This window comes from Papio anubis, chromosome 3 (assembly GCF_008728515.1).
Source record: "Papio anubis isolate 15944 chromosome 3, Panubis1.0, whole genome shotgun sequence".
Classification (NCBI taxonomy): Eukaryota; Metazoa; Chordata; class Mammalia; order Primates; family Cercopithecidae; genus Papio; species Papio anubis.
Genome location: NC_044978.1, coordinates 48,477,671 through 48,505,660, shown reverse-complemented (window position 1 = coordinate 48,505,660; position 27,990 = coordinate 48,477,671). Strand labels below are relative to the sequence as shown.

General features: G+C 39.3%; 1 protein-coding gene across 4 annotated transcripts in view; it reads right to left on the bottom strand.

Annotated features, from left to right (window-relative positions):
• The window catches only part of MGAT4D (MGAT4 family member D), a 56,685-nt gene extending 31,361 nt beyond the window's left edge, over window positions 1-25,324 (bottom strand). For 2 of the 4 annotated variants that reach the window (XM_009207602.4, XM_003899215.5), the window contains exons 1-4: window positions 23,656-25,324; window positions 9,324-9,482; window positions 6,491-6,628; window positions 1,512-1,645 (exon numbers count right to left, since the gene is read on the bottom strand). In XM_009207602.4, the coding sequence (XP_009205866.1) occupies window positions 1,512-1,645; window positions 6,491-6,628; window positions 9,324-9,482; window positions 23,656-23,749 (525 nt within the window). In that variant the 5' untranslated portion in view covers window positions 23,750-25,324. Of the gene's footprint in view, window positions 1-1,511; window positions 1,646-6,490; window positions 6,629-9,323; window positions 9,483-20,240; window positions 21,099-23,655 lie in introns of those variants that run through there. The other 2 variants (XM_017959063.3, XM_017959062.3) reach the window with 2 other exon arrangements.
• Between the last annotated feature and the right edge of the window lie 2,666 nt (window positions 25,325-27,990).

The window sequence follows — 27,990 nt, the reverse complement described above, 5'->3', positions numbered from 1 at the left end:
AGCACTTTGGGAGGCCGAGACGGGCGGATCACGAGGTCAGGAGATCGAGACCATCCTGGCTAACACGGTGAAACCCCGTCTCTACTAAAATACAAAACTAGCCAGTGAGGTGGCCGAGCGCCTGTGTCCCAACTACCGGGAGGCTGAGGCCGGGAGAATGGCGTGAACCAGGCCGGAGCTTGCAGTGAGCTGAGATCTAGCCACTGCACTCAGCCTGGGCACAGAGACTCCGTCTCAAAAAAAAAAAAAAAAAAAAAGAAAAGGAAAGTGAGGCATAGAGAAGTTAAGTAAGTTGCTCAAGTTCACTGGTTGGGTAGTAGAGAAGCTGGCATTTTAACCTTGGTCATCTAAATCCTGTTCTCATCTAAGTCTGTTCTCAACTTCCATACTATACTGCCATATTTTTACTGGGTTTTTGTTTGTTTTTTGAGACAGGGTCTCACTTTGTAGCCCAGGCTGGAGTGCAGTGGGGCAATCACGGCTGACTGTAGGCTCTATCTCCTGGGATCAAATGATTATCCTGCTGCAACCTCCCGAGTAGCTAGGACTACAGTTGCACACCATCACATCTAGTTATTAATTTTTTTTTTTCAGTAGAGATGGGGATCTCGCTGTGTTGCCCAGGCTGATTTCAGACTCCTGAGCTCAAGTGACATTCCTTCCTCAGCACCCCAAAGTGCTGGGATTACAGGCATGAATCCCAACCATTTTTCCTGTTTTTATACACTTGCCTGATTATTTCCTTAGGGTAAGTTCCCAGAATTTGAATTTCTGAGATAAAGAATATATACATTTAAATTTAACACAGGTTGCCAAATTTCTCTCCAAAAAGTCTTATGGTGCTGACATTCACACAGTACTTTATAGTTTTAAATGGTGTTAGGAACAAAGTGGAAATCTCTGGAGCCATTAAAGAGACCTAGGCTTGAATCTGCTCTATTAATTACCGGGCAAGTTACTTACCTTCTTTAAGCTCTAGGTCCATTATCCCTAAAATCAGGACAGTAATACTTACTTCACAGGGATGTAATACAGGTTATAAATGTCTATAAAAATCATCTACCATCTCTCAAGCATAAGAAAGTCTCTAATCATAGCTGTTGTTACTTAATACAAATTATCTCTTGATTCATATACGAACTTCTTATTGGACTGGGCACATTTTATTACTAGCATCTATTTTAATAATTTTAATTTTGTTTGTAAATATAACTTCTGACCCACATAGTAGGCAGGGATTCTATATTAAATGCAATTCAAATTTAGCAATCTTATATTTCCCACATGAAGCCATTATGTTTTCCTTTTAGATTTACATGTTTAATTCCTTCTCAGCAGTATTGAGGAAGTATTAAGTATATTGTCTAGTATCCAAAAAAAGGCATCTATGGGTTGCTTTTTAAAATTAAGAAAACAGTTTTCAACATGGTACAATGATTATTACCATTGAGGAAGGGAATTTGGAGACCATAGGGTAGGAGTAAGGAGAGCTCCTTATTTTGTATACATACATCTGCGACCGAGACAATCACTACAGAATCCTTCTCTTCGGAGAGCGTCATCCTGGAGACAACAGAGGTCAGTGTCTGTTTCAGGTAACTGTAATTTCCTCTATTAACAGTGGAAATACCCAGCGCAAAAGAAACTGCGGACATAGGAGTATGAAATCATCATTCCATACCACAGAGAAAAACACAGTTTAGCATGCATTCTATGCTTATTCCTATGTTTGGGTTAGTCTTATGGTAATAAAATGAGTGTTTGAAACTGTATTACAAAAATAATCCAAACTGTGTTAATTTTTATCACATATTTCATTTTCTTTTTGAGGAAATTTGCAGTGGATTGTCAGTAAAAGCACTAAATAGACTCCAAGACGTTCTCATATTAAAAGATTTTGGTGTAGCGAAAATAAAACTAACCACTTTCCACTTACTATAGCTTCATCTAACTGGGTATAAAATGTCACATATTGGCAGATTCTCTCTTCTTTTCCTAACAAGGCACTGGGACTCAAAACAGGAAAAAATCACTATGAAATATTTTCATCTGTGAAAAAAATGTATGAAGTAATTTCTAAATGATTTGATGGAATGAATCCATACCTCTAAGTAACTTTTGTTGCCCAAGAATAACTGGAGCACTAGAGCTCCAAGATGTACACATCTTGGATGTATGGGTGCAGCTAAGATTGAGGCTACCAATCCTAGCTATACCAGTACCTGGCCATATGGGCTTAGGCAAGATATACAACCTCTCCAGCCTGATGTCCCCACCTTTAAGATAGGGATAAGGACTTCCAGAATGGCTAAGTGAGAAGCTCAGAAAATCCTTTCTAGAAAGCAGCAATAAAACTGGAAAAAAAAAAAAAAAAAGGTCAAAACAGTCATTTCAGTGCCCTGATAAACTGAGAAGTATTTATTTAAGAAAAACCGTGGAACTTTGGAAGGAACAGCAGGAATCAGTGTTTCCCTGGTTGCCACTGAGTTTGAACATATTTTCATATGTTTTTTGGCTTTTTTTTTTTTTTTCTTTGAGATGGAGTCTCACTCTGTCGCCCAGGCTGGAGTGCAGTGGCACAATCTCAGCTCACTGCAACCTCCACCTCCCAGGTTCAAGCTATTCTCCTGCCTCAGTCTCCTGAGTAGCTAGGATTACAGGCGTGCACCACCATGCCCGGCTAACTTTTGTTGTTTCAGTAGAGACAGAGTTTCACCATGTTGACCAGGCTGGTCTCAGACTCCTGACCTCAAGTGATCTGCCCACCTCGGCCTCCCAAAGTGCTGGGATTACTGGCATGTGCCACCGTGCAGGGCTACTTATTGGCTTTTGGATATTCTCTTTTGTAAAATCCTTGTTTAAGCTCTTGCCCATTTCGCTAATGAGTTGTCTGCATTTTTCTTGTTGATTGTATTGATACTCCTTATATATTCTGAATCCGAGCCCCTTGTCAGTTATATGTGTTATTGTTTTTTTTTTTTTTTTTTTTTTTTTTGAGACGGAGTCTCGCTCTGTCGCCCAGGCTGGAGTGCAGTGGCCGGATCTCAGCTCACTGCAAGCTCTGCCTCCCGGGTTTACGCCATTCTCCTGCCTCAGCCTCCCGAGTAGCTGGGACTACAGGCGCCTGCCACCTCGCCCGGCTAATTTTTTGTATTTTTTAGTAGAGACGGGGTTTCACCGTGTTAGCCAGGATGGTCTCGATCTCCTGACCTCGTGATCCGCCCGTCTCGGCCTCCCAAAGTGCTGGGATTACAGGCTTGAGCCACCGCGCCCGGCCATATGTGTTATTGTTAAATATTATCTCCCACTCTTGGTTCCCTTTTCTTTGTTTTGCCCCTTGATGAAGAGAAATTCTTAATTTTTATGTAGTGCAATTTGTCATCCATTTTCTTTATTGTTTGGGTTTTCTGGGTCTTATTGAGAAATCTTTGCTTATCTTCAGGTCATAAAGACATTCTCCTGAGTGATTTTCTAATCGTTTATTGTTTGCCTTTCATATTTAGAGCTGCAATCCACCTGGAATTGATTTTTATGGATAGGTTGAGGCAGGAATCAAGTTTCAAGCTGTAAGCTACAGTATAAAGGCAATTCCTGGAATGGCTTACATTGCATTTACAAGAGTTTAAAAGGCTCTTAGTGACCTGGTCCTGATCTATCCCTTTTTTTCAACTACCCACACTTTTCGAATTGACCAAATACCACTCTCACCTCGAAGCCTTTGCACACGCCATTCTTTTTGCCTAGAATACTCTTCTTCGTCTAGTTTCCTTTGATAATTCTACTTATTTCTCAGGATTCAACTAAATATTAGTCATTGGATCACAAATTGTTACTTAATCCTTTCACCAGCTATGCATTCTTACCTTATCTTTCATAGTACTCATCACCCCTTCGGTTGTTACTCATTCCTATCTAGAATGTCAGCTTGGTGACAGCAGAGACACCTTCATGTGTGCTTACATTATAAATCCAGCACTAACATAAAGACTGCCACATGGTAATGATAATAAGTTGAAAATGAACAAACAATAAATGGGCAAGCCCCTTTATTATTTGGCCTGTGTCCATGGTCTTGCTACTTATACCCTCCAGCCCCAATTGTGCATGCAAGACACACATCCTTTCTAGGCCTTCTTACCACCTGACTTTTGCACGTTTCTTTTCCCCTGTCTGGATGACCACCCTCTACTTTCCGCTGTCCACCGCCTACCACTTTCTTACTTATTCTATACCAATTCTTTTACCCTTCGTGTCGCTTATATGACACTTCTTCCAGAAAGCATAGCATAGGATTTTGGCTCCACCCTGGTATTTCCCTTATCACAGCACTAGTCACTTTACATTATAATTACCTTATCATTTGGCTCTATGAAGGTGGGGTCTATGTCTTGTTCACCCCATATCCCAGGGCCTAAGAAGTGCCCAGAACAGTGTAGAAGCTTATTAAATGAGGAGACATGGAAGAATTCACAGAGAAGTTGTCATTTAAGCTGAAAAGTCATGTTGGATAAGGGAGTCACATTACAAATCAGTTATGGTTTGCCAGAGGAGGTATGTTTATTATAGGCAGTGGTTAGCACATGCAGAATATATGAAGCTTGTCCTATCTGTTCTCAAAGAGCTTGGCCTATCTGTGAGAACTGCAAGTGGTTTGTGGTTTCTGGAAAGGAGAGGCATGGCAGAGACTGAGATTTGAAAGATATAGTCTTTTGTGCATATACCCTGCCAAGGGGCTAACTTCACCTCATGTGCACTGAGGGTCTACTGAAGGATCTTAAGCAAGAGTCAAGTATGATCGGTGATGAATTTTACTAACATATCTTTGAGGAAAGTATGAAGAATGGATTGATTTTGGTGATACCAAAATCACGAGAGAAATTACAAATATGTTTCCATAAACCAGGCAAAAAATGATGACAGGCTCAATAAAAAATAGTTACAGAGGGGCTTCAGAAGGCAGAAATTATCTGAGATCTATTCAGAATACAGAATAAACAAGACTGATGATGGATTCCCTAGTAGACCTTGCCACAGGCTTCAATCCTCTTACATATGTTTCACGTGTTAGGAGTTTTTTAGTTGCCTGTAACAGAATCTTCCTTAAATTGCTTCTGGTAATTGAGAAAAGCCACCAAAAGGGCCTCCGAACAAGGATAAATATATACATCATGATGGAAGATCAGGAAATAGTTGGGGAATTAGAAAATTTTTCTGGATTTAACACAGCTCCGATAACCGGATTACCTCAACCCTCCAACTCCCTATACAAGAAGGTCTATTGCTTCTCCCAAACACCACCCTGTCTCTCCCTCCTTCCTTTCACTCTGTGTCATGGGCTTCCACTTACATTTGATGATGCTTATGCAAGGCTATGCTTATTCTTGGTATCTAATATCTTATCACTTCTATGCATTGTTCTTCTTGCTTGTATCTTTCAACTTTTCGTCATCCTACAAACTGTAGCTTTTGTACTTTCTCATACATTCACACACACGTATGCATGTATTTGTATATACAGGTAAAGAGTTTTACAAGTATGAACTCAAGAAGTTTCTTAATTTCTCTAAGCCTCAGTTTTTTCAGGTGTAAAAAACAGATGACAATAATAGGCCCTATTGCATTGGATTGTAAAGATTAAATGAGATAATGTAAGAAAACATAGAACTCAGTAAATGGAACGCAGAACGCAGTAGATAAACGATGTCATCAGAGGCATATGATACAAAACAACACTACTTATTCCTCTGGAACTGTCTAGAACAGAAGTCAGCAAACTTTTTTTTTTAAATAAAGGGGCAGATAGTAAGCATTTTTGGCTGTTGGGTTATACCATCTCCGTTGCAACTACTCAACTCTGCCACTGGAGCACAAAAGCAGACATAGACAAGTAAATGGATAAGCATAACTATGTTCCAACGAAACTGTGTGTTAAAACATGGAGCCGATGGGCCTGGCCTAGAGTGACTCACTCACTGGAATGAGTGAGGTTTATAGGAATGGCAGGTATCCTGAGGCTTAGCTTAATATTCCTGCTTCAAACTCCAAAGCTTCTTGTCTTGTATACCTGGTGAACCTGAACTTATGTGTCAAGGCTTACCTCAAGCATCACCTGTTCTATAAAGCTATTACTGACCTTGGTCTCCAGAAAGACTGGGAAATAGGAAAATAACCAGGTAAGCATAGATTTACCAAAACCAAGGAGAAAAAATTTGCCAGACATTTGGCATATGCTTAGTTATATTTGACTTATATTTCTTATTTTCAAAGCATTTGCATTACACTAAATTTGAATTTAAGTCACCAAATGTTTATGAAACTATTATTTTCTGCCAGACAATATACTGACTTCCAGTAATCCAAATTAATGCCAGATAGGCTGGTAGTCTGCGTATCAATCTAAGATATTAATGAGTTACATCTTAAAACTTAAAAGTATGTCCCCAAAGATCAAAATACCTGTATTTAATTTTCCAATTCTAAGTTTTCTTACCACCAGTTTTCCCTTTGCCAATGATTACATCAGGATAAATTCTGCCTTCTTTCCTTATATGAGGAAAAAAAAACTTTAAGTCTTCAAATGTATTAGATATTGTTTCATTTTTATTTAATATGTCTGCTTTCTGTGCAACTGAAAGAAAAAAAAACAATGCTTCTGAGTATATGATTATAAGGATTTTTCTCCCTCTGGAACAATTTTTTTAAAGGGGTGTTAATAAACTCACAGATTCATTTAGCATTCAATATATAAAAGAAATACTCCAAAATGTAAATTGTCAAAATAATAATGCTAAAAATAAAGCTCAACTATTATTGATTCATATTTATTTATAAAGTAATATTTAATTTAAGCCTAGAATTATAAGATACACGGAGGACAATAGAACTGTCAGTTCCAAATGAAAAAAGTATAACTGAAACATGCTGTAATTGGTTTACTCTATTACTTTGATTAATATCACTTTATTAAATTTGTATCTTTACAGCTTTGCTTTGTAGTCCCTAAAATTTAATGACTGTATTTGTAACCTTCATTAGAATTTGCCTCTACAATTTTGAAAAAGAAAATGTTAGGGGACGCACATTGTCCAATTTTAATTCATAATAAATAACAATGTAGTAAAAACAGTGTCATATAAAAATTAGATATATAAACTATGGAACAGACCATAGAATACAGAAGTAAGTTCACAAAAATATGGTTGACTGACGTAAGACAAAATTGCAAAGGTAACTGAATGCAGAAAATATAGTTGATAAAGGTGCTTGAACACTTGGACATCTATGTGGAAAAAACTGAACATTGACTCGTTTTTCATGCTGTTTATAAAAATTAACTTAAAAAGTTCATAGACATAAATGTAAAACATAAACCTATGAATTTTTAAAAAAGAAAAACAAAAAAGAAAACCTTTATGACCCTGAGATAGGTAAAGAGATCTTAGATACAATATAACAATACAAAAAACAAAATACATAAAAGAAAAATTCACAGATTAGACTTCATCAAAAATTAAAAATGCTTGCCCCTGAAAGCATCATAAAGAGAATGAAAGAGTGTCACCAACTGGAAGAAAGTATTTCCAACTCACATATCCATCTGATACGTATCCAGGATAATGTGTAGCACTCTCTTAAAACTCAGTGAGAAAACAAAATCACCCAATTAAAGAAACTGGCAAAACAGGAGTTTGAGAACGGTATGAGCAACATAGCAAAACCCCCATCTCTAAACACACACACACATACACACACATACACACACACACACACACACAGTGGGGTATAGTGGCATGTGCCTGGAGTCCCAGCTGTTCAGGAAGCTGAGGTGGGAGGATCCCTTGAGCTCAGAGGTGAAGGCTGCGGTGAGCCATGATTGTGCCATTGCATTCCGCATTTGAACGGACATTTCACCAAAGAAGACATCTGGATGGCAAATAGTAAAAATGTTCAACATCATTAGTTTCTGGGAAATGCAACATAAAGTTATGAGATATCATGGCGTTAGAATGGCTATAATAGGACAGGCATGGTCCTGTAATTCAGCACTTTGGAAGGCTGAGGTGGGAGGCTTGCTTGAGGCCAGGAGTCCAAGATCAGCCTGGGCAACATAGAGAGACCCCATCTCTACAAAAAATAAAATTAGCCAGGTGTGGTAGCACATGACTGTAGTCCCAGCTACTTGGGAGACTGAGATAGGAGGATTGCTTGGGCCCAGGAGGTGGAGGCTGCAGTGAGCCATGATTGCTCCATTGCCCTCCAGCTTGGGCAACAGAGCAAGAGCCTATTTTTAAAAAATGGCTATAATAAACTGGAGTGACTAAAACTCTCATACATTGCTGGAGGGAGTGAAAAATGGTACAGCCACTCTGTAAAACAGTATGGCAGTTTCTTATAAAGTTGAACATATACTTACCTATGCCCTATCAATCCTACTTCTACATATTAATTCTAAAAAAATTAAAACTTATCTTCATACCAAACACATGTCATGGATGCTTATAGGAACATCTATTTTTAATTGCCCAAACCTGAAAACAACCCAAATGCCGTTCAATTGGTGAGAGGATAAACAATATGTCCATTGAACATTGATACAATGAAATCTACTCAGCACTAAAAACAGAACAATTGGTCACAGGACAAGTTGGGTGAATTCTATGCTAAGTGATAGAAGCAAGTTTCAAAGGGTTACACATTGTTTGATTGCATTTGTATGGCTTCTGGAAAAGGCAAAGCAATAAGAACAGAGATCTAATCAGTGGTTGCCAGGGATTAAGAGTAGGGGGAGGACTGGAGTACAAAGGGGATGCACAAGGCAGGAATTTTTGTCCTGGAGAAATGGAAAGCCACTGAAGGTTTATGTGAGAAAAATTAGCTGTATGTTACTAGTCACTCAGATAAAGCCGGAAGGTTGCCTGACTAATGTAGCAGAAATGATGATAGAAAATGTGGACAAATTTTTGAGATAGATAGAATGGTGAACCAACCAGGATTGCTTATTACTGACATGGAAGTATGCAAGAGGCAGAGGAAGGGGTCAGAGATGATCCTCAGGTTTCTGGTTGCATCTATTGAATGGATCGTGGATGGTGGTGCAATTCACAGAGCCGGAAAGCACAGGAGACTACTTCCTGGTCGAGATGAGAGAAAGTAGGTCAGTGATATCTCTTACCTGATTTTTGCATGTCTCACAATAAAAGAACCAGTACTGATTTAGTTAAGTTTGTAGAGAGAAGATGCCCTAAAATCATAAGACATTGAATCTACATTTCCAAAAACAAAACAAACAAATCACAATATACAAAAACAAAATCAACACAAACCTAAGTTTCCTGACAAATTTTCTCTCTTTGTAATTTCATACTTTATTCGATTCAAAACTTTCATCATCTCTTGGCTATTTTTTTCAGTTTTGTTTCTTAAGTGTAGCATATTTTCTTTAAACTCCAAAATATGGTTTCTACAATTAATTAATCGATTATCTGCAATGAAAACATATGTATATATTTGTACATGTAGCAATGGTGTCACACAATTTTCTATAATAGATAAGAATGTAAAATACAAGTTTCAATATAGTTATATATAGTACTATATATGTATTATATGTATATATATACACAATACAATATACATACAGTATATACTACATGTGTAAATACATGCATAGGTACAAATATAAAAGACTGGAAAGAAAGAACAAAATGTTAAATATAGTGATATGCGGAAGGTGGGGTTATCAATGATTTTTTGCTTTATTACTCTGTGCTCTTTTTTTTCCAAATTTTCCGTGGTGTGCGTATATCAGATTTGTATTAGAGTGTAATCCCATTAACCCCCCAAAAATACATCTAAGAAATTATCTGAAGAAAATTATGAGGAATATGTACACAGATTTGAACTAAGGATATTTAACATAGGCCATAGTATTTAGCAATATTTTTTAAAATTGGAAACGACCAAAGTGCCCAACAGTAGGAAATTTGCTAAATAAATTACAGAATATTCTTTTAAGAGTTCTGATGGCTCTGATGTCAAATCATGTATAATATGTTTAATATTTGTGTTATCTGGGGAAAATTACTTAATTTTTTTTTGACTCTGCTCCTTTTGGTGTAAATGCATACATAAAAATCCCTGCCTCAGAGCTGTTGTGAAGAGATGTAATGATGATGCACATAAACTAAAGTTTCAGGATACAAAATCAACAGTAGAGTTTCTATCCACTAACAACAAGCTATCCAGGAAAGAAATCTATTAAACCACCCCATTTACAATGGCAACAATAAAATACTTAGGAATAAATTTAATCAAGGAGGTGAAAGAGCAGTGCATTGAAAACTATATAATCTGGGTGAAAGAAATTGAATACACAAATAAATGGAAAGATATCACATGTTCATGGATTAGAAGAATATTGTTAAAATGTCTATACTACCAAAACAATCGACAGATTCAATGCAATCCCTTTAAAAATTCCAATTACGTTTTTCACAGAAACAGAAAAAGAAACCCTGCAATTCATATGAAACCACAAAAGCCCCCCAAAAGCCAAAACAATCTTGAATGAAAAGAATAAAGCTGGAGACATCACACTGCTTGACTTCAAAATACATTGCAAAGCTATGATAATCAAAACAGCATGGTACTGGCATAATAAGAGACACATAGACCAATAGAACAAAATAGGGAAACCAGAAATAAATTCACGCATTTACAGTAACTTGATCTTTGACAAAGTTGCCAAGAACACACAACAGGGAAAGAACAGTGTCTTCAATAAAACTGTGTTGAGAAAACTAGATATCCACATGCAGAAGAATGAAGTTAGATCTTTATTTTAACCCACATACAAAATCAACTAAAAATGGACGAAAGGCTTAAGTGTAAGATCTGAAACTGTAAGATTAATAGAAGAAAACATTAGGAAAAAGCTTCATGACCTTGGTCTGAGCAATGATTTTTCAGATATGACTCTAAAATCACAAACAACAAAAAACAAAATAAATGAATGGGATTACATCAAGTTAAACAAGCTTATGCACAGCAAAGTAAACAATTAACAGAGTGAAGAGACAACATGGATTGAAAACATTTCAACCCAAGAGACAATCTATGGGTTCAAATTTGTCCAGTGGGAGAAAATATTTGCAAACCATACATCTGATAAGAGGTTAATATCTAAAATATGTAAGAAACTCAAACACTCAATAACAAACAAACAAAAAAAGTAAAACATCGGCAAAAGATTTGAACAGATATTTGTCAAAACAAGACAAACAAATGGCCATGTATATAAAAAAGTGCTTGATACCACAATTCATCAGCGAAATGCAAATTAAAACAATGAGTTACCACCTCACACCTGTTAGAATGGCTATCATCAGAGACAAAAGGTGAGAATATGGAGAGAAAGAAACTCTTGCACACTGTTGGCAGGAATATAAATTGGTGTAGCCATTATGGAACACAGTATGGAGGCTCCTTAAAAAATTAAAAATAGAACTACATAATGCAACAATCCCACTGTTGGGTATGTATTCAAAGGAAATAAAGTCTGTATGTTGGATGGATGTTATGGTTCACACCTGTAAACCCAGCACTTTGGGAGATCAAAGTGGGAGAATTGCTTGAGCTCAGGAGTTCAAGGCCACAGTGGAGCCATGATTGTACCACTGCACTCCAGCCTGAGCAACAGGGCAAGACTCTGTCTCAAAAAAAAAAAAGCAATGGTGATACATTTGGGTTGAAACATTTAATATTTTTTCATTCATCTGTTTTGTCTGAACCAGAGTGCGCAAGTGGATAGCCTGTGGCAAAAATTGACTAATTCCTCTCCCCTGCTCTAAACCCTCCAAAATATTTCTCATCACACTTAAAAAAATAACCAAAGTCCTTACCATGACCCACAAAGCACTGTGTGATCAGTCCTTGAGTTCCTCCCTGGTCTAATTTTCTACCCTTCCTGCCTCACTCTGAGGGAGCCCAGCATCACCCACACTGGCCTCCTTGCTCTTCCTCACATGAACCAAACACTCTCCCACCTTAGGGTTTTGGCTTTTGCAATGTTCTCAGCACTGAATGCTCTTCCCCGATATCCTTTCATTGTTTTATTACATATCCTGTTGTGGCAGGAGGTCCCTAATTTCATTCAGTTTTCTGCTAAGACATTACCACCTCAGGGAAGCCCATCCTGCCATCCTTTGTAAGATAGCACACCCCTCTCCTTCCCTTCTTCTTTTTTTTTTTTTTTTTAAATACTTTAAGTTCTGGGGTACATGTGCAGAAGGTGCAGGTTTGTTACAGAGGTATACATGTGCTGCAACCATCAATCCGTCATCTACATTAGGTATTTCTCCTAATGCTATCCCTCCCCTGGCCACCCACCCCCTGACAGGCCCCGGTGTGTGATGCTCCCCTCCCTGTGTCCATGTGTTCTCATTGTTCAAATCACTTATCACCACCTGACTTCATATTATGTATTGACTGCTTTGATGTTTCACTCCAGAGATTTCTAGAATGTAAACTTGAGAGCAGCAAGAACTTTTTACTACTAAATTCCAACGATCTGAAACAGTGACTTGCATGTAGCTCTTATATGAATATATGCTTAATAAATAAATACATTAATGAAATGAATGGACTTGTCAGTATAAGAACTAATTTTAGTGATTCTTAAACTGAATCATGCTTTAATCAAAAGAACTGCACCTATCCAGACAAGCTTTAAACATTCATATTGTAGATACTATTTGAAGATGCTTACAAACCTCAGAGGGGGATGTAGTTTAAGCCCATGATATTAGGGTTTCCCAGGTAATGTTCTCTTTGCAAAATGGATTGTGTGTTCTGAGTTGATATATCATGGGTGATGCAACCTATGTGGGATTCTACATTGTAGGTCAGTCCCTAGGGATCAATTTAGTAAACACGAAAAGAAAGTTTTCTCTAGAGGAAGCAGTATTTACAGCAACAACCATAAACAAATGTTAAAGGACATAATCTCTAACCTCAGATCTGCTTCTTGTACATTTTTCCCTGGTAATTCATTCATCAATATTCTATTTAAAATATTGAAATTACTTGCATATTTACTCAGGTATTTAGTGAGGATGAAACGTTATAACACTGTTTTGCAAAGGTTTGAAATAAACAATAATGAGATGCTTTTAGTCAATTGGGCATCTCTGTAGTGAAACTGTGAAAACAAACACCAGTTCAAGTGTGCAGTGGGTGAATGTGACTTCTGCACATTAAAAATAGGTTCCAGGCTAGATCCTAAGTGCCACTGCTTTGTGCCTCTCACAGCAAGGTTCCAAGGCATTGTGTTCCAGTAGAAATAAAATGCAAGCCACATCTGTAATTTAAAATTTTCTAGTAGTCACATTTTAAAAAGTGAAAAGAAACAAATGAAACAAGTGAAAGTAATTTTAAACAATGTATTTTATTTAATACAATAGATCCAAAATGTCTCAACATAAAAGTAAACAATGGGCTATTTTACGTGTTTGTACTAAATATTCTAAATCCTGCATGTATTTTGCACTCACAGCACATCTCAATTCAGATGCTAACTTTTAATAATTATAGTGAAATGTAATCCTACCAAACCAGTACAGTTTTGCTTAATGGAGAAATATTTTGCACAATTCAGTTGTTAAATGTAGACTCAAACTAGTTAAAATAAAATAAAAATGCAGTTTCTCAGTTGCACTCACTAGCTGCATTTCGGGTGCCTCAAAGCCACCTGACTATCATGCTGGATGGCATAAGTCCCCGGCATCAGCTATGAGCTTGTTAGAAATGCAGTATATCAGGCCTCACCCCAGACCTACTGAGCCAGATTGTGTGTTTTAATAAGATTCCCAGTTGACTGCTATGCACATTAAAATTTGAGAAGGACTGTGACAGACCACTTTCATGGTTTTCTCTTTATCATCATTGGTACTACCATAGTTCAAGCTTTATTGCCTTTAGCTGTACTATTATAATTGCCTCTTAATTGGTCTCTCACCTCCAATCCCTGATTAATCTTCTGGAAACACTGCTCAAAGACTATAAATAGTTCCCTGAGTGCTTACTTGCCTTGGTCTACCAGGTCCTATACAACATAGCCATGAACGTGACTTGACCTCACTTCATTCACTAAACACCTCCAGTAACAAGAAGCATGCTGAGATTTCTATTCTTCCATTACATACTTGCCATGTGCTATGTGGTAGGTAAATAAACATGAATAAAATCTGGTTCCTGCTCTAAATTAAATTGGTACGAATAAAATCTGGCTCCTGACAATCAGGCTGCAAGGAATGTGGGAATGGTGCATATTTTTAAACTTGACTAATTATAATATACTGTTAAAATGGAATTATTCTCAAAGTGCCACAGGCACAGGAAGGCAGGAATGATTAATTCTTAAGGAGAACTGAGGAGTAGGGCAGGTGGAGAAGGTTTGAGAGAAGAAGGAAGACTTGAGAACTTGTATGTACAGAAGCTTGCCTATAGCAGAAGGAAGGGAAGGGCATTCCAGCCTCAGAAAAAAACACCGTAAGTGCATAGAGTGTGAAATGGTATGGTACGTGATATAGTTTGAATATATGTCCCCACCAAATCTCATGTTGAATTGTAATCCCCAATGCGGGAGGTATTTGAGTCATGGGGAAAGATGATCCCTCATGGCTTGGTGCTATCCTCATGATAGTGAGTTCTCTTGGGATCTGGTTAAGTGTGTGGCACCTCCCTGCCACTCTCTCTCACTCCTGCTTTTGCCACGGGACATGCCTGCCTGCAGCCTAGCCTTCTGCTATGAGTAAAAGCTCCCTGAGGCCTTCCTAGAAGTCGAGCATATGTCAGCACCATGTTTGTAGGGCCTGCAGAACCGGGAGCCAATTAAACCTCTTTTCTTTATAAATTACCCAGTCTCAGATATTTCTTTATAGCAATGCAAGAATGGCCTACTACAGTTTATCTTGGGGAACGTATGTCAGTCACTCAGGGGGTAAATAGAAGGGCAAAAGGTATAATGTTAAAGCATTGGCCGGTCACTTTAAAGTTGTTATTAGTTTACTTGTATCCAATGTGGTTCCAAATAAAGAATATCTAAGGCAATTACTAGAAGATGAAACTAAAAACATAAAGGACATTTCAGATTACTCCCCCTATGTATGCTTTGCAATAATCAAATCAAACTACGTACTAAGCCCTTTAAATTCCCTGTGAGTGGCTCCTGTATGCATTAGGTTTTATTGTGAAATATATTAGACATTACAAAGAGTATATAAGACAGTTTAAAGGATAATAATAAAAATGAACATCCATGAACCCATCACGAACTACCTTAGCCTTAGATATTCTACCTGTTTCCTTCCCAGATCCAATTCTCCTTCTTCCCTAGCCCCAGATAAGCAGAATCCTGAATTTCGTTTTAATCATTTATTGCTTTCCTTTATAGTTTTACTATTTTTGCAAGCTGACTTACACTTGGCTTTATACATTAATAAATAAAACTCTGTACTTGCTTTTTTAGCTCAATTTATGCTTTTGAGATTTATTTATATTGATGACTCAAGCTGTAGTTTATTCATTTTTACGGATGTAAAATGTTCCAGTGTACTGAATATACCACAACATGTTTGTCTCTTCTGTTGTTGGTAACAATTATAAGATATGCTATCAAGAACATTCTGGTACATATCTCCTAGTAAACATGTTCAAGAGCTTCCCTAGGATATATCTGGTGGTAGAGCCATTATTTAAAGTATTTAGCCACATGTATGGTATAGGTGCTGATCAGTAAGAACAGATACTGGCCATAAACCATTGATAAGGCTGTACACTAATTTCAACCCTGTCAGTAGTGGAATTCCTAAGACATAGGAAAGGCATATTTTTCATAACAGACGTGACTGAATGTATACTCCTCCAAGAGAAGTTTGAATTCCCAAAGCTCCATATTCTCATTAAGTGTCTAATTTCCTAATTGAAGGAACAGAGTAGCATGAACTGGTAACTCATGTTTTAAACTTGCATTTTCTCAATTGCTAGTGGTTTTTCCATGTATATTCAACATTTATGTTGCACTTTGTCTTAGAGTCTACTTTGCTGGTATTAATATAAGTAACCACAAGACCAGCCCAAACTGGACCTACTTTGTTGAAAACTGTCCAGTTAGCTTGTAGGTGTAACAGAGCCAAAAACTGCAATTCATACAGCCTGGGCAAGTGCAATAGCAAAAACTTTGACCTCCAACCACACCCAGAACCAGTGAATCCTCCCTCTGAATCAAGAAGCCTGGGACATGACCAGAACCTGAATGCTGGAACTCTTTCAGATGCGAGGGGTCTGTTGGCCCAGAAGATCTGGAGCTGAAATTTGCCTCAACATACCTTACCATCAATGGCCAGATTGGAAGCCCTCTAATTAGACCGTGCCAAGCCAACGTTCCTAAATCTTTTCCCTTGTCCTGTGATCCCTTAAAACTTGGCCCAGACCCAATAAGAGACACAGATTTGAGTCTGAGTCTTATCTTCTTGCTGGCTGGTTTTGAAAAAAAAAAAAAAAAAATTTCTTTTCTCAAAAGCCATTGTTAAAGTTACTGGCTTCTGCATGCACTGGACCATGGGCCCATGTGCTTGATAACATAATACAGCTACATCAACTTCATTTTGGTTTGGGTTTGTGGGTATTTTTCCATCCCTTTTCTTCCAAAATTTCTGTCTTTAAAATTCAAATATGTCTCTTTTAGTAATCATCAAGTTGAATTTTGTCATATATCCAATCAGGAAATATTTTAATTTCTTTTTTGGCACACTTAATGCAATTAGTGATATAGTTATGTTATTTTACTTTATTTTAGTGGTTCAACTAGGTACTTCAACATGAATCCTCGACTTAATAGTCGAATACCAATTCTTACATTCTCACTTCTCAACAGTTCTACAAGTCTAGTGCAATTTAACTCCATTTCCTCTCTCTTAACTTTTCTTGTAATTGCTGACGTGCATTGTTGTTGTACATATATTTTAAATTCCACACGACATTTCAATTATTCTCTGAAATAACCCACATTTGGACCTTGGATTCTGCTGACTTACAGCTGCATCTGGGAGCTCCTCCTCTGTCCCATGGACAGTAATAACCATCTATTTTGTTGGCATATTCCCACAAGGTCATACACATTGGTGAAACCCTTCCCCAACTGGATGGGGATGAGGGCGTTTTCCCTCCATCAAGGGAAGAGAGAAAGATCTCCAGGAAATAAAGTTGGGTGCTCTAGCATGAGCCCTCTTGTCACTAATTCAGGGGCTGAAGAACATTTTTACCCTGAAAATTGTGGAACTGCTAGACCTACCAAAATTCTCATGCCGCCAGATGAAAAGAGGCAGGAGAAAGAAAGAGACGCTACTAAGCCAAGAGCGGGATCATATGAAGTAGCCTGCAGGCATGCAGCTTGAAGCGGCAAAGACATATGAGTCGGCTGTGGCTCAAGTGAATATTGCAGGCCATGTGCAAGAAGGTCTTCTGCCAGGCAGAAGATTCCCAGCACCAAGGGGCTGTGGCAAAGGCAGAGGTAGGGAGGAAGAATTCAAGCAGAGGATGGATATCCCTTCAGGGAATAGATAGCAGAGACACCACAGCAGGTGCTCAGAAGCAGCCACAAACTACCCCTACAAGAGCATTAGGTGTCCGCCACATCCAAGTGTCTTCCAGAGAAATTGAAACCACCAAGCTGCTGTCATGGAAGAAAGCCTCCGCCCCCCCAGCTCTTTCCCACCCTAGTACCACAAGGGAAGCACAAGAAAGGAGGAAGGGGGTGCAGCAGACTGTTTCTCCAAAGATGACTTCCAGGCCAAATGGTATTGTGCACTTTGACCTTCCCAGTCACTCCTGAAGAAGTCAATTTCTCTACCTTCTTGAATCTGGGTTCACCCTGTGACTGCTTTCACTACAGTAATATAGAGCAAAAGCAATGGAGTACTAGTTTGGGGTATAACCTTTAACTGGCTTGGCAGTTTCCACTTCCTGCCTTTTAAAAGGTAGTTGCCTTGTAGGGGGGAAAAAAGGTATCATTTTGCTAAGACCATAATGTTGTGAGGAACAAACCCAAGCCATGAGGAGAGGCTTTGGAGGATGCACCACTGCGTGGGGAGAGGAGAGAGAGATGCCAGAGCTGTGAGGGAAAAAGACTTCTTAGTAGTAGAGTCTTCAGCTCCAAATGTCCCAGTTGACACCACCTCGGATTATAGACAAACTGCCCAGTGGAGCTCTTTGTGAACTCCTGATTACTAAATCAAGAGTTTTTAAAAAGAGATTGTTCGAGGTCAGATCGAGACCATCCTGGCCAATATGGTGAAACCTCGTCTCTACTAAAAATACAAAAATTAGTTGGGCGTGGAGGCACGCACCTGTAGTCCCAGCTACTCAGGAGGCTGAGGCAGGAGAATTGCTTGAACCTGGAGGCGGAGGTCGCAGTGAGCCGAGATCATGCCACTGCACTCCAACCTGGACGGCAGAGTGAGACTCTGTCTCAAAAAACAAACAAACAAACAAACAAACAAACAAACAAACAAAAAAAAACCAAGTGATTGTTATAAGCCACTAGTGTTTGTGGAAGTCTTGATATTTTCTCATCTGCCATTCCATTTTCCTTGAAACACAAGTCTTTCCTGTCCAGCAGGGAAAGGAAAAGAAAGTTTCAAGTTGACTAGGAGATTAAAGTTCTAAAAATAATAAAACACGGTTTTAAAAACAGGAATGAGACTGAAAAAAAGTGACCAAAAAGTGACCAAAAAGACACAGAATAAGTGTTCATTGTCTCTCTAAACCTCTAAGCAGAAAAGAGGGCTCAATAGAACACATATGAGGAGTTATTGGAAAAATAAAAAGTCATTTGCATTTACATCCCAAGTTGAACTTTTTCAAAAATGACATTCTTATTGTTTTTACATCTTTAAGTGAATTGGGTACTGTAGGTCTATCATTTCTTGCTTCCTTCTATACAAATTTTTTTAATAGATTAAAAAATTATATATACAAAAGAAGACATGTAATACATAGGTAAGTTCTGCAACATAACATAACATAAAATTAATAGCTTATCACTCAAACTAATAACTGAAAGTTATCTGATGCCTCTGCTTCTACCACTGATTCCTCTCCCACCCCATCTCATGATGATACTACAGTACTCTCCCAAACTGTATCTGCTTATTGTTCCTTTACTTTTTAAAGTGTAATTTTATCACACTTATGGATGTCCCTATATAAGATGCTGTTTAGTTTTCTTTGTTCCAGGACTTTCTAAAAATTTTGTCTGTTGACACTCTGTCTTTATAGGCCCCACTAAATTTCCTTTGTATGATCAAAACTAGAAACCTGTTACTTGTCCCAGATTTCCTTGCAAGTGCTATTCTATTTTGCCAATGGGAGGCAGTTGTGCTATATTAGAGGGTGCATGAAAGGAGGTAGTATTTCTCCTTTTGGTGATTCCTCCACCAAACTGCCAGCCTTTGCTGGGGTGTCAGACATTGAGGCAGTGGCCAGAGGCAAGAGTAGTAGCAGGGCAGTCACACGACCAGGATTGTCAATGGTAGTAGCAGGCAAGTACTGGCTTTTCCAAGGAAGGTAGCTAGCAGATGACTAGGGGCTCCTGGAGTGGTTGCATTACCCAGGAAACACTCTCAAAGAAGAAAATCTGGAATTGGTTACCTGATGTACCTGGGCTTAAATGCAGTGACAACCTACCACACTGCCCATGGAAAATAGGACACTAGAATTCCATGACATGCACTGGCAAAATAGTTACCTTAATTATCATCTCTGGTTAACTGGAATGAAGTACCTACTCAAATTGAGACCCTGGAGATCAAGGGCCTGCTGCATTCATTAAGAATGTGGGAATGATAACTTCAAAGATTGTGGGTGAGATGGCTTTTCATTACAAGAGAATGTTCTTTCACTATATTTGATACTATTGCACTCTCCTTCTTGAATTATCTTCTTGGTTTAGTTCTTTCAGTTTTCTAGCTTTTCCTTTACTTTGAAATACTGAAATTCCCCAAGACTTATTCCTTTCATTCACTACCTAGGTGATCTCATCCCATTTCATGGCTTTATATGCTAACAGTTCTCAAGTTTATACTGCTAATCCTGATGCAGGCTGATATATCCAACTGCCTATTCAACACTCTCACTGGGATATCTAATAGGCACTTCATACATAAGAGAAATAGTGACTTTACCCCCAAACCTGCTCCTACTCCAGCCTTTGCCATTTCGGTAAATGGCAGCTCCATTTCTCTCAGTATTTAAGTCACTCATTCTCAACCAGGGATGACTTCTCCCTCAGGAGACATTTGCCAATGCCTGGAGACATTGTCACAATGGCAGAGGGGTTGTTGCTCCTGGCATCTCCTGGATAGAACCCACAGATGCTGCTAAACATTCTACAATGTATAGGACAACCCCCTCCCTGCAAAGAATTACCCAACCCAAAATGTCAACAGCACTAAGGTTGAAAAACCCTAGTTTAAGTTAAAAATTCTTGGAGCATCTCGTGATTCTTTTCTTTCTTTCATAGCACACATCCAATAATCATTTAAATGTATGTGTGAAATCATGTTACTCCTCTGCACAAAACTCTGATGGCCTCCGATCTTATTCAGAATAAAATGCAGAGTCCTTACTATGGTCCCCATGATATAATACTTCTATCACTCTCCTCCTTGTTGGCATTGGCCTCCTGGCTGTTTCTCAAACAATCAAGGAGATTCCACCACAGGGCCTTTGTACGGGCATTTCCCTTTGCCTGAAATACTCTTCCCCCAAATATCCACACATGATGCTTCCTCGCTTCATTTGAGAATCTGCTCAAATATAACTTGCTCAGATAATCCTTCTCTGACAGCCCTTTCCTTTAAAACAGCACTTTGCTTTCCCTAACCCTGCCAACATCATATAGTAATTAGATCATTTGTTTGTTGTTTATTTCCCCTATGCAAAATGTAAGCTTCACAAAAGGGAGGGGGTGTCCTTTGATGTTGTTCACTTGGTGCCTACAATATGTATAGGTAGTTATTAAACTCATTGATTCTTTCATTATTTCAAACATTCATTCATTGAATATTTAGCATGCTCATTACATACCATGTAGTTTTCCACATGCTGGGACACAGTAGTGAACATAACAGGTAAAAACAGAAAATACATTCTGTCCTCACAGAGCTTGCATATTTGTTGATCAAATTATGAACTGCTAATACTACAAGCTTATAGAAGTGAACAAAAAGGTTACCTACCCATAAAATTTTGTTAATTTAATTTTTTTGTTTGTTTTTATTTTTTCCAAGATGGAGTCTTGCTCTGTCACCCAGTCTGGTGTGCAGAGGCGCTCTCTCGGCTCACTGCAACCTCCACCTCCTGGGTTCAAGCAATTCTCCTGCCTCAGCCTCCTGAGTAGCTGGGATTACAGGTGCACCACCACACCCGGCTAATTTTTGTATTTTTAGCAGAGACGAGGTTTCACTATGTTGGCCAGGCTGGTCTCAAACTCCTGACCTTGTGATCCACCCGCCTCGGCCTCCCAAAGTGTTGGGATTACAGGTGTGAGCCATCCCACCGCGCCCGGCAAAATTTAGTTGATTTTAAAGAGGGAGAAAGAATAAAGCACTAGGTGGTGGCCATCTTTCTAATAAACGTTCCCAAATTTTCAATGATAGAAATAACAACTATAGATTAAATTTTTAAGACATTGGGACTATCTCTGGTGCTTTATAAAAATCATTACTTCAGAAACTAAGTGAAGTCTGTGTTTTCTTTTGTTGATGTAAGAACAGCTCATTATAGGATTGATATCCTAATTATCTTAGAGCTAAGTTCCACAGAAACAAATACCTAAAAAATGAAAAAATCTGATTTGTGTGTTGAGTATTTCATTCTCAAGAACAATATCTTGTTTCTGAACTTGAACATATAAATGATGAAGATATAAATGTTTCGAGGAATCAAACTTCTTTTTCCTTGTCGTAACTAGAAAACACACCAAAATGATTGTGAGGATCTCAAAGTTTACAGTTTCATTATAAAATCATTAATGATATTAAACTTCTGAGGTTAACATTCTAAATTACCTTCCAAAATTACTAGACTGGGTGCGGTGACTCACGCCTGTAATCCCAGCACTTTGGGAGGCAGAGGTGGGTGGATCACCTGAGGTCAGGAGTTTGTGACCAGGCTGACCAACTTGGTGAAACCCCATCTCTACTAAAAATACAAAAATTATGCGGGTTTGGTGGCACATGCCTGCAATCCCAGCTACTCAGGAGACTGAAGCACGAGAATCGCTTGAACCTGGGAGACAGAGGTTGCAGTGCAGTGAGGCGAGATCGCGCCACTACACTCCAGCCTGGGCAACAAGATCGAAACTCCATCTAAAAAAAAATTATTATAAAACTTTACATTTTGTTTTCTAATTACAAGAAATTATTTATATTTTGTTATAAATGTGCTTATTGTTCATTGTGCTAAAATAAATAAAAAGACATTAGGATAATGTTCTTTATAGAAAATGAAGAGGAGGGAAACTTTGTCAAATGACTATAAAGATGAGTAGATATACTATAATGCAGATAAATTAATATACATTCCTTATCTTTGAAACAAGCAGCATATAGAATATTTTGTGTATGTGAGGATAAAATCTAGTCTTAACTGGAGAGCTAAAACATGAAGCCACTCCCAAACTTCAACCTCAGCACTCTTACCAAGATTGCCTTGTGTGCACTTAAGTCACACGTGTAAATAAATGAAAATTTAACTGAAAACAACGTAAGAGCAATCGTGGAATGCTGGGATCATAATTTACAGGGTTCCTAAGTCTTAAATTGAGAAATTCAACTACTTGAACGATAAAATTTTATACCGCGGACAAACAGGGTTGAAAGATCAAGTATAGGATGCCTGGTTAAATTGGAAACTAAAATAAAAAAGATATAAATATTTTAGAATAATTATGTCCCATGCATTTTTTTATACCAATATATAATTGTTTATCTGAAATTGAACTGGGCAATCTGTACTTTTGTTTCCTAAATTGGCACTTCTATAGGCCAGGCGAAATTACATCTTGAGTGTGTGGGAGCGGAACGCAGGCCGGCGGTCCATCGGAGAAGTCCAGGCTGTGGGCCGGCGCTGTAGGCGGTCAGTGACATCCCTCTCCTTTCTACCACCTCTTTTCAGCTATGCCAAAAACACTCCAGGGAGGAGGGAGGCACGAAGCGTGGCCTGGTGATGTAACCCGGACCACAAAGGAGGAAAGATGCGGAAAGACGCTGGCTGTATAAGAGCAGTTCTTGGGGTCAGACAGTTATAGTTTCGAGAAGGAAGAACAGGAGAGGGGAAAAGCAGGGCACAGATGGGGCCCTTGAACCTTTGAGGAAAAGGGAGCGGTAGGTACCCCGGGCCAGATCCGTTAGCGCGCGCGCAGGCCGGTTACAGCCCAGCCGCCGCTGACCGGAACGTGGGCACCGACGCGGGCCTCCCAGTGTCAGCGCAGGCGGCCACCGCCAGCTTCCCGCATCGCCCCCGCCCCGCCTGCATCCCTGCGGCCCGGAAGCCCCCGAGGCGGGAAAGGAGGCGGGAGGAGGGCCCGCCGCTTACTGGTTTGAGTTATCCTGTAGATGCAGAAACAAGAGAAGCTGAAAAGCGCGACGGCGACCAGGGTGATCAGCAAGTTCACCTGCTTGGTCCTCATGGCGCTGACCGGGCTGCGGGAGGCCGGCGGGTGGAGGCGGCGAGCAGTGCCCGGGACCGAGTTGAGCGCGCAGAGCCCCCTTCCCGCGGTGCCGCGTGGGTGGGTCCCCAGCACACCGCCCTGGGAAGCCGCCTTCCCGCAGAACTTCTGCACCCTTTGCTTCCTGCTCTAGGGCTCAGCGCGTGCTATAAACCGCTGCCAGGTCGTTAAAAGCGATAAACTAGGGAAAGCGCCCCATTGCCTGGCACGTGGTGGGTGCGCAGTACCTGTTCGGTGACTTTCCTCGAGTAGCTTATCAAACTTTTACCCAAGCTGAGAAACACTAGAACATCAGTAGCATGAGACTCTATGGACTCCTTGATCTCTCCCCTCTAATCTCTCCTCTCATTGAGGACTCACTGGCAGTCTGGTTATAAACATTCTACTTCAAATCAGCCCTGCAGGTTGGAAGGGCTCGCGTCTGTCCCCTTGAGAGGGAAGAAAGATTTGAAGATACACCAGCCTGAGGATGCCATTACAGCCTACGTGTTCTCATGTGCTAATGGCTAGGAGCTGTGACCTTCCATTGGGCGGGGACCCAGCCAGATCTCAAAACAAGGAGCCAGGAGAAAGAGACACCTCAACTATGTTCTCCTTCACCGCTCCAATCTGTTGCCAGTGCTTGCCTTTGACTGAACTCTACTGAAAACCGGAAGACAAGGAAGTTCAGCTTGATGTACTAGATGGTCCAAACTTGGTTTCTAGGCTGTGGAGCAGGTTGGAGAAAACGTAGGGAAGATTAGGGTGGAAGAAGGAAGCTATTCAGCACAAAGGATGTCTCCACACTCAGCATTTCACTGCCTTCTTACCTGAGGTCCAGTTTTGCATATTCAGTTGCCTACCCAGCCCTTCAGCTTGAATGTCCCACATCAGCTTCAAGATGTCCAAACTTCCTCACCAAGCTATTAATAGCTGTTTTCCCAGAGTCCCTTGATTTTATCAGTGGCATCATAGTTCTTCTTACAATCATTTTGACTCTGGTTCATTATATCTCATTATTTATAAAATCTTTACTTACCTAAAGGATTGTGTTTCTGTTGCTACTTACTATCCCCAATATTCAGATGATCACAGTGATATTCAAACTGGTCTCACTGTCTGCAGGATCTACCCTCTGCAGTCCACACTTCAGTACCAGATAATCTTCCTAGTTCACCACAGTCAGCTGTTATTGTTGTTTACATAGCTCCACTTCTCCTGAATGAAAAAGGCCCCTCTCAATCAGGCCCCTCACTGCTTTCTCATCTCCCAGTGTGCCCTTACATGCCTCTGGCACCTGCCAGATTGTTTTTTCAATCCTACTCTGAACATGTCATGTTCACTTCTCTCCTTCTGTGCCTTTTCTCTTTATGTCTACCCCCTGCCCACAATGTCCAGTGTCCTCTCTGACCACTGAAATCTTTTCTACATCTTCAGGTCTCATGTTTCATCTGTTTCATGAATCAACACCTGGCTACAGCAGACCACTCTGACTTCCCCTTCTCTGAATTTCTTTAGTATGTAGGGCAGGGATGTTCAATCTTTTGGCTTCCCTGGGCCACACTGGAAGAATTGTCTTGGGCCACAAATAAAATACACTAACACTAATGATAGCTGATGAGCTAAAACACACACACACACAACCCCCTCACAATATTTTGAGAAAGTTTACGAATTTGGTTTGGGCCGCATTTGAAGCTGTCTTGAGCTCCATGCTGCCCGCCAGCCATGGGTTGGATAAGGTGATGTAAGGTCTCTGCCTTTCATTTTGATATGTATCCCTAGGTACTTGTGGATAGGAGCTTCCAAAATGATCCTAAGTTACACCCATGGTTGAGGGAGAAATATATTCAAAGCAGATTGAATTATTGGTAGTTGTCCTAAGAAATGTAATTACACGTGTTAGCATCAATGGTTATAGAGGTCTAGGGAAGGATAGTTGCGGTAGATGCCTGAGAAAAGAGGGTTCCCATATTCCTTTGCTGTGTAGTCATGCATGATAGACAAGCTCTAAAAAGACCTGGCTGTGGGCAGAAGCTGACGTCCCATTTCTACAAGGGAGCATGGGAAACAGAATGGAAAAGCTGCTTAAGAATTAATCCTCCCAACAAAGTTTCAGTTAGACAGGAGGAATAAGTTCCACTGATGTCTTGCACAGCATAGTGACTATAGTCAATTATAATGTATTGTACATTTCAAAAGTCCTAAAAGAGTGGACTTGAAATGTTCTCACCACAAGAAATAAGTACGTGACATCATGGATATGTTAATTAGCCCGATTTGATCATTGCACAATATATACATGCAGCAAAACTTCACACTATACCCCATACATATATATAATTATTGTCAATTAAAAATAAAGAAATTTCTAAAAAAGAACTAATGCCATCAAGTAAACAATAAATAATTGAAACAAGGTGGCACACATAATGCTGGTAGGGTCAGTACAGTGGGAACCAAACAAAATTTTAGTAAGCTTAATCATCTCGATAGCTTACAAGGCCAATGTTGTATTAAAGAAAAACTGCAATGTAAATAGGTTTACTAGGACAAATACATATACCTAAAAAAAGAAAGTTCTGGGATCATTTCCACTGCTAAGCTGAGGAAAATTAATTTAACAATCAAGAGCTTCTGGTTATTAAATCTTTCTAAGTAGCTTCTGAGTGTCAATAGATTTTCTAATTGCTTCTGAGTGTCAATAGATTTTCACTGGTATCAGAGGGAGAAAACCAGGAGAATTATCTAAAGCTAGTGCTTTAATTTATCCACATAGTCCATCTCTGTTGGAAAACCTGAAGAGACCATGGTGCTAAGCACAGAAGAATAATTAATCAAACCACTGAGACTTTATGTGACAAAACTCTTTAAATGCAGAGACACTGTAATTGGATCAATATTTTTAGATCCAAAGGGTGGAAAGGAAAGCTTACTGGTTTTAAAAACTTTTGTACGTTTAGCATTTTAATATGAACTATATACCATTATAAGTCAAATCTTTATAACTATTTAATACAAATCACAAATCCAAATAAACACATTTTCTTCATATTTGTTATTTATTTGCTTCCTAACTTTGATTCAAACATATCAGCAACTAATTAGTTAATACCTGCTCCAGGAACAAATAAACTCCTTTTTTTTTTTTTTTTTTTTTTTTTTGAGATGGAGTCTCGCTCTGCCGCCCAGGCTGGAGTGCAGTGGCCGGATCTCAGCTCACTGCAAGCTCCGCCTCCCGGGTTCACGCCATTCTCCTGCCTCAGCCTCCCGAGTAGCTGGGACTACAGGCGCCCGCCACCTCGCCCGGCTAGTTTTTTGTATTTTTTTTAGTAGAGACGGGGTTTCACCGTGTTAGCCAGGATGGTCTCGATCTCCTGACCTCGTGATCCGCCCGCCTCGGCCTCCCAAAGTGCTGGGATTACAGGCTTGAGCCACCGCACCCGGCCAACAAATAAACTCCTAAACCTCCATGTCTTAATAGAGTTTTGTTTTTTGTTTTTTTTTTCTAGCTCAAGTAATATCTAATCCCAGAGTTTCCGGTTGATTTGTAGCTTTCCACGTGATCAATCCGAGGCACAGCCCCTTCCATTTTGTTGCTTCCCCTCTCCTCCAGGGTTTAGAAATCCTCTTCATTCCAATAGAGGATTAGGAGAAAGCATGTGGAGGAGAAAGTTTGACCAGAATTGACACAACTTAATTCTGTTCAAATTCTATTGGTGAGAAAACTAGAGGCAAAAGAAGTGGAAACTAGTTCCTGGTTGGCTAGCTGCTTCCCCTCCACACTCTACCACACGAGCCGATCACAAACATTCAGTGGTCAGCCATCCATCTCTGACATATCACCTTAACTGAAACCAAATGATAATGTTTCTCAAAACATCCATCGCCCTCTTTCCCAAAAAAGTCAATTACTAGTTTCTGGATTCAAGAAATTAGTATAACTAAGGAGTACAGTGCTATTAGAAAGGAAAATAGAATGTCCATATTAAATATGTAACTATTTTTTACACTGTGTTTGAAGGTAAACAGTGCCATCATTCACCAGCAACATAGTGTTGGGAAGAGTTTTTAATCCTCCCTAAATTTGGGTTCAGTAAGAGGGGATGGATAATATCTGTTCAAGTTGGCAGAGATTAAATAACATTCATAATAACTTAGCAATGGAATACTATTTGGCCATAAAAAAACAATGAAATCATATCATTTGCAACAACATGGAT